This window comes from Alligator sinensis, unplaced genomic scaffold (assembly GCF_000455745.1).
Source record: "Alligator sinensis unplaced genomic scaffold, ASM45574v1 scaffold228_1, whole genome shotgun sequence".
NCBI lineage: Eukaryota > Metazoa > Chordata > Crocodylia > Alligatoridae > Alligator > Alligator sinensis.
Window position 1 is genome coordinate 642,608 of NW_005842044.1, and position 6,625 is coordinate 649,232.

Below are 6,625 nucleotides of genomic sequence, written 5' to 3' on the forward strand. Positions count from 1 at the left end.
CGCTACTCCGCGCCGGGGCGCTGGAGCTGGCTGAAGCGCGGGGCTGCGCGGGGGCTGCTCCTCATCGCTGCCCCGCGCCGCCGGGCGCCGCTGCCGGAGCGGCCGCAGGAGCTGCACCGCGACCCGCACGTGAGTGCTCCTGCGAGGGCGGATTTCTTGGGGTTTTTTTTAATCATGAGCCAGCCTGAAACCTCCCCCATCGCCCTGTCCTTTCCCGTGGCTCGCAAAGAGACTCCTGAAACTCTGCCGTTCCATCTCTGGACACTATGCACTCTATAGGTGAACGCGGACGCGTCTTGCCCCGGTCCTCGTTTCGTGGATCTGCTCGGTGCGCGTGTCAGAAAACACCCCTTTCAGCATCTCTCTGGCTCGCGGCCTCCCTCGGTCCCGTCGCCCTGATGGCCCTAATGCCGTATCCGAGGGCTTGTCACGTTCGTAGAGCCCAAGCGTCGCGTTCGGAGGTAGGCACGATGCCCCTTTCCTCCAGCCCCGTTTTTGCATCTGTCGATTCTCTGTATCGACCGTCCAGAGCTTTGTCCTTGACGCCAGTCTTTAAATTTGGCTTCCTCGGTAATCCCTCGATTCGAGGATGATCTCTACCCCGCTGATGGGTCTTGAGTTGACTGAAGAGTCCAATCCTTGAGCCGCGGGAGCGTCAGCAGAAGTCGCAGGTTTTTCCACAGGGCAGAGTAAGCTGCAGGCTGGGATTCCTCTCCTTCCCCTTCCTCCGCTGTCCCTTTTCTGCTCCATGGGCAAGATGTTTGACCTGGAAACCGGCTGAGGTTGCGGCACTGTTGGAGCCATTGGCCACCACCAACATCCTCAAGCTGGACATGAATATGGGCATCCGGTCACCTGCAACGAGCATTTCTGAACATGAGATAGATATTTCAGAGGCAGGAGTTTCTCCATACCCCCCAAAAATCATAAGCAAGTCTGGATTGCATGTGCATAACCTGAGTTGTGGAAATTGGTCTGGCAGGGATGACACGCAGACCTCTAAATTTGATGCTTCGATTCTATGAACGTGACAAGCCCTCTGATACGGCGCTAGGGCCATTAATGCGCGCAGGACAGATCGGGTTTTTTTGCAGTAAAGTTCTCACTTTGCTAAATATTCTGCATCGAGTTTGGAGACTCTCTCTCCTCTGAACTGTTTGGGGTTGTTTTTTCTCTTTGCAGTCTGGATACATATTTGTGGCAGCTCTCTGTTACACGGCCAATTCTTAAATGATCTCTGCGTTCCACAGCAGTCTGTTTTCCCACAGAGACATGTAGTTGCACAAGGATAGAAAGAGGAGCCATCCTTATTGAATAGTGACAAACAGAGGAAGCAGTATTGTCTACTAGTAACAGTAGGGCACTAATTGGAAATCTGGCAGCACTTTCTGACTCTACCATTGATATATCATATACAAAATTGGGAAGATATCTTGACCTTTTAGCAACCAGGTATAAAATAGCAATGAGAATGCTTAGCTGAGGGTATAATGAGGCTTAATCAATTGTTGCTTATAAAGCAATTTTGATCATTGGTTGAAAGTCACTTGATTATTGTTGACTGAGGGTAGCAGGTGGCTTTTGGAGGTGTCTAAGAAAGGCAGTCTCTACACCCAGTCTTCCAGAGTCATTGTACAAAGGACTCCTGTTAAGTTGGAAGACCCTTATACCCCCTTGTGAACTGGGTGAAAGCTTTGTTGGTTGGTTGAACCTGTACGCCCCGCAGTTCCTGCATGCCCGTCTTTCTTTTTTGCTCTCCTTCTTCACACTGAAGCATTGTTTTTTTGTTCATATTTAATACAGGCTCTCGATTCCGTTTACTTCACTGGGTTTACAGAAGCTGACAAAACTTTTGTGATTGTTCGCCTTGCAAGACGTCCTAATGGGGTCTGTGAAATCTGGCTCTTTCTTCGGGTGGATGGAGTCGGAGAGTTTCAAGTAAGTGGTGGGTGAGAAGACGTGCGGGGTTTAGAGCCTGGGAATAATATTTCAATTCTTAACCTGAGGTTTCTTATGAAGATATGATCCCCAGAAGAAACAGTGCCTTAAGTAGAGGCTAATGTGCTGTGACTAAGGCTAATGATGGGTAACGTGCAGTGATTTAGGCTAGTTACAAGTCAAACTCAGTCTTTACCTTTTCTTTATCATTTTTACATCTTTTACTCAACCCTATTCTTTCTTCATCACTTATCAGCAAGTTTAGCACAACCACGTCTGTATTCCTCAGTAGCTCTTCTCCAGGGACACTGGCGGCAGCAGCTTTGGTCAGCAATTAAGGTGATGGTGTTTTATGATGTGCTACGTGGCTAGGTCTACACACAGATTAATACCTGTTGAGCTGAATAGGGTAGTATATCAGACTCCTTTCAGAGAGGTGATACCAAAGGCTTAAAGGAACGATGAAAATTAGGAGGGAATAACAGGAATGGGTATACTACAGCTGGGAACACGTGCAAACTTGATGGGAACGCAAAGCCAATGCGTTGCCAAAGATTACACATAAAGCTGGGTTTATGAGAGAGGTGTGCTTCCTAATTGAAGCTCGATCCCTCAGACCCCAACAGCTGTTGCTTTATTCTGTGACTACAGAATCGAATTGCTCACCTGGTACGGATGCTGTTTGACATGCTCTGCTGGAACAATTGCAACTACCAGGGATTTCCTTCCAGCAACATTGCCCTTTGAAACGTTTGTTCTGCCTTTTCATCCTGACTCAGTGTTACCTTTTTCTAAATTTCATCACAAAGCACATTTTTCCTTGCTGGCATTCTCACTGGTCTTTGTATTTAACTGTGCCTGTAACTCTGCACAGGCTTCTGTAATGCAACTTGCCTTAAGAAAATTGTATGGGATAAGAATTTTGTATGAAATCCTACCTCCATTGAAACCAGTAGAAGTTTTGCCATTGATTTCCATGGGGTTGGGATTCCCACATAGTGCTGAGAGCCACTGAAGTGCCTCAAGTTGTCTACCTGGCAAAATCGAGCAGAACTGAAGCCTACCTAATTGTGTATGGGCGCTGTATTCTGGTATAATTACTGCCGTCACTTTTCTTCTGTGGATGTGGTAGTAGTGGCTATCCTTAACTAGAGGTGCTTGGAAAGTGTCTACCTGACAAAATCGAGCAGTAGAACTGAAGCCTACCTAATTGTGTATGGGCGCTGTATTCTGGTATAATTACTGCCGTCACTTTTCTTCTGTGGATGTGGTAGTAGTGGCTATCCTTAACTAGAGGTGCTTGGAAAGTTTTATGATGTAACCATGTGAAAATTGTTAAGTTCCTAGACCCTGAAATGTTTTCATCATACTTTGGACTGGACAAACTTTTGTTTCTTCCAAAGCAAGGTTCCTGGCTGGGGGGTTTTCAGGGTGTGAAACTCTGGAAGCTGCAAGTCTCATCACAGGGCAAAGTGCCTGTAGGTCTGCTTTTCATGATTGTTAATATTACTGCTGCCATTTGCTGAGCAGCTGCAAAATCTCAGGAGCTTGCGTTTGTTGGGGTTGGTCCAGTTCAGACTGAAATCAATGTGATCTTAGCCAAAGGGGCAGTAAACCGGCACAAGTCCAGTAAACAGGAAGCCTTGCTCTTGGCCAGCTCTACCCTGGACAGCATTTGCAGTGTAAAGTGCTAGAGTAATTCTCTAAGATTAAATTGCATATGTATGTGCATAACCCAAATGTGTTTGTTTTTGGGGTTTTTTTTGTAGAAATGACTGGATATTTATCCATTTGGGTGTTTTATTGTAATTTCCTCCTCCGTGAAACCTGTGGAATCAGGAAAGCTATTTCAATCAATGTTCCTTCCTCAGTGGGCTGACAAAGCAGGACTCTGCCTCTGTTTCAACCCTCACTGATTTAATTAATGTTTTAATTACATGTTTTCGTAGCATCCAGTGCATCCAGACATGATAGTGGCTGATGAATCTGAAAAATGCTGGAGTGGAGGAGGGCTGACAATTGAATGCTTAGAGCCGCACAGACGCTGGAAAATAGCATTCCAGGGACTGCTCAGGTATTACCATATCACTGCACAGGATGGGGGAGGAGAGTTATTGGGCTACTTGCTAAAGACTCTGGTTCTGCAGAATGAGATCAGCTCTCAGGCCTGCCAGAGACCTGCTGCATTATGTTAGGCAATTCGTTTGAACTTACTCAGACTCAGTTCCCAGTCTATAAAATAGGGTTGATGAAAGTAGTGCAGAAAAGGGTAACAAGCTGCAACATCTGTTCAGATACAGCCTTGAGAAAGCCTCTCTCATACATGGTTTTGCAGTATGTAGCTATATGGAGGTCCTGGACTATTTATGTAGAATAGCTGGAGCAGATAAGCCATAGGGCTTTGCATGGGATAGCAGGATAAGTTATGTACAACAAACATTACACCTTTCTTCTCCCCACACTCCCAGATCTCAGCTTAACTTTGAGTAAGTCCAGACCAGAGTTTTGTCTGATCAGGACATTTCAGAAAACATAATAGCAGCACAACCAATAGATGCAGGTCTTTCCACCAAGTCATATTCAAAGACAGCCTCATACAATAGCTTCCTGTAAAGCTTTTACGTTAAATGAAGACAGTCCCAGCAATGTAAACAGGACTGGGAAATGCATTTAAATGATTTCAAACACAAGCTATTCCTATTAGGTGATATAGCTGGCAGTGCATGCATCCTGAAAAGACTTGAAAAACACCGGTGATTATACAATACAAATAGAGTTTGTAACATCCTGCATCATAAAATATAGACTCGGCGCAGCATTTACATTTGACTTTGAACACGTGTGTACCCATTTTGCCTCTCTGATTTTCAGGAGATATCCTTTTTAATGTGAGCTAGGATGCAGAATGCACCATGATAAAGCATTCAGGCAACCGTGAGAATTGCAATGCCTCTTATTTTTGTCCATATCTACATGCTTCTGCCTTTGCAGAAAACAGCTGGGAGATGGTTCTAGCAACAAGTATTCAGTCCATGTTAAAACATGTGTTAAGGCTGAGAGGTTCTGATGTAGCTAAAATATTACAGGTTTTGAGACGAGGGTGAAATGATCAAAGGTCTCCTTTTCGACAGTGGTGTGAATGTTTGAAGCCAGGTTTGCAAAGGTATTTAGTTATCTAAGGATGTAGATAGGCGCCTATTAGGATTTTCAGTGCCTAATTTTGAGGGTCACATTTGCCCTGATTTAACTTACATAGATTTTGCATAGCAATGAAAAATTACACTGGATCTGGAGCAGGCAGACATGTAGGCAGCAGCATGCAGTAGAAACTATTACAGTTGGGTGGGAAGGGAGCAGGTTGTAGCCTGTGTTGCCTTGAGCAGATGGCTATTTTGGATTGCCACAGAGTTTTCCGGGGGTACTTCTATACTGAATTTGAATAAATTACACTGGTATAGGGCCATACATTGTCTGTCTGCTCCTGGATTACCCCATTGTAAAGATTATTATATATATAAATGTGCCATGTCTCCAGGCTCATCTGTGCCTGTCACTTTTGAAGAAATGGGACTAAGACTCTTAAATCATCGAGCGACTTATGAAAATTGTACTTCAAGCCATGAAAGCAACCACATCATTTGATCTTGCTTTTGTCACTTTGGCCCGGCTCCTTGAGAATACCTTGTACTTCTTACTGAAAACATTTCCTCAAAATCCATACGGTCTGGTTAGCTCAGCTCTTAGAATGAGAATGTGCAAGACGTGCAAACATGCCTGTGCCGTTACTCCCTAGGCTGGCTTCAGAAAAGTTCCCAAGCGTGCTCCGCTTTCTTGCTGAGATTTTTGGGAGTTGCCAAATTCTGTCCTTCCTTCCCTTTGCCACTTTCCCTTTCTTGATCTTAAGCATTTGAAATCCCGCAGTACTAAAGCCCATGGATTGCACAAGAGCTCAGTAAATGCAAGAGGGGTGAGTGCAAAACAAATTTAAGGAATATAAAGAGATGCGGCTGACATAGAAACAAGCTGACAAGGTGTTTAATCTTCCAGGAAGGGGCCGTATCGGCAACAGTGGAGTGACGAGGAGGGTGAACTTGTGCATGTCAAATTCTCTCTCTGGTAAGCAGATCCTCTCTTTTACTTGGATGCATCCCTTTGTTGAGTATAACTAAAAATAACAAAAACTGAGCCACAAATCTTGGCTCCTGCTGAGTCTGCTGGAGCAGCACTGAGGCCTCTTGCTAGCCTTCACTCTGGATCAAATTTCCTCCCACATGTATAATGAATTCCTGGTTAGGTTAGGTTGTTAGACTCATTCACTGAAGAAAGATCTGATCAGAAGCAGCCCAGCCACACACCCTGGCTTCAGGGTCCGGACAAGCTTTTACCTCGCTGTTAACTCACTGCACCTAAAACACTGGATATATTTTAACTTGGAAAGCTGTTATATATATTTAAGGTCAACGTTTGGCCTCCTTTTGAAACATTACAGACTTCAATCCTATTTCACATAGAATCATAGAAGTCGGGTCGGAAGGGACCTTGTAGATCTTCAAGTCCGACCCCCTGCCTGGGCAGGAAGAAAACTGGGCTCAATTGACCCCAGCCAGGTAGGCATCAAGCCTCTTCTTAAAGACCCCCAGGGTAGGAGCCAGTGCCACTTCCCTTGGAAGTTGGTTCCAGATCCTAG

The 6,625-nt window shown here is 45.1% G+C and overlaps 1 protein-coding gene across 4 annotated transcripts in view; it reads left to right on the plus strand.

Moving 5' to 3' along the window:
- The first annotated feature begins 6 nt into the window (after positions 1–6).
- LOC102384026 (putative phosphoenolpyruvate synthase) overlaps positions 7–6,625 on the plus strand; it is a 45,855-nt gene continuing 39,236 nt past the window's right edge. For 3 of the 4 annotated variants that reach the window (XM_025203118.1, XM_025203119.1, XM_025203121.1), the window contains exons 1-4: positions 272–461; positions 1,804–1,938; positions 3,888–4,012; positions 5,986–6,054. In XM_025203118.1, the coding sequence (XP_025058903.1) occupies positions 399–461; positions 1,804–1,938; positions 3,888–4,012; positions 5,986–6,054 (392 nt within the window). In that variant the 5' untranslated portion in view covers positions 272–398. Of the gene's footprint in view, positions 130–271; positions 462–1,803; positions 1,939–3,887; positions 4,013–5,985; positions 6,055–6,625 lie in introns of those variants that run through there. The other variant, XM_025203120.1, reaches the window with a different exon arrangement.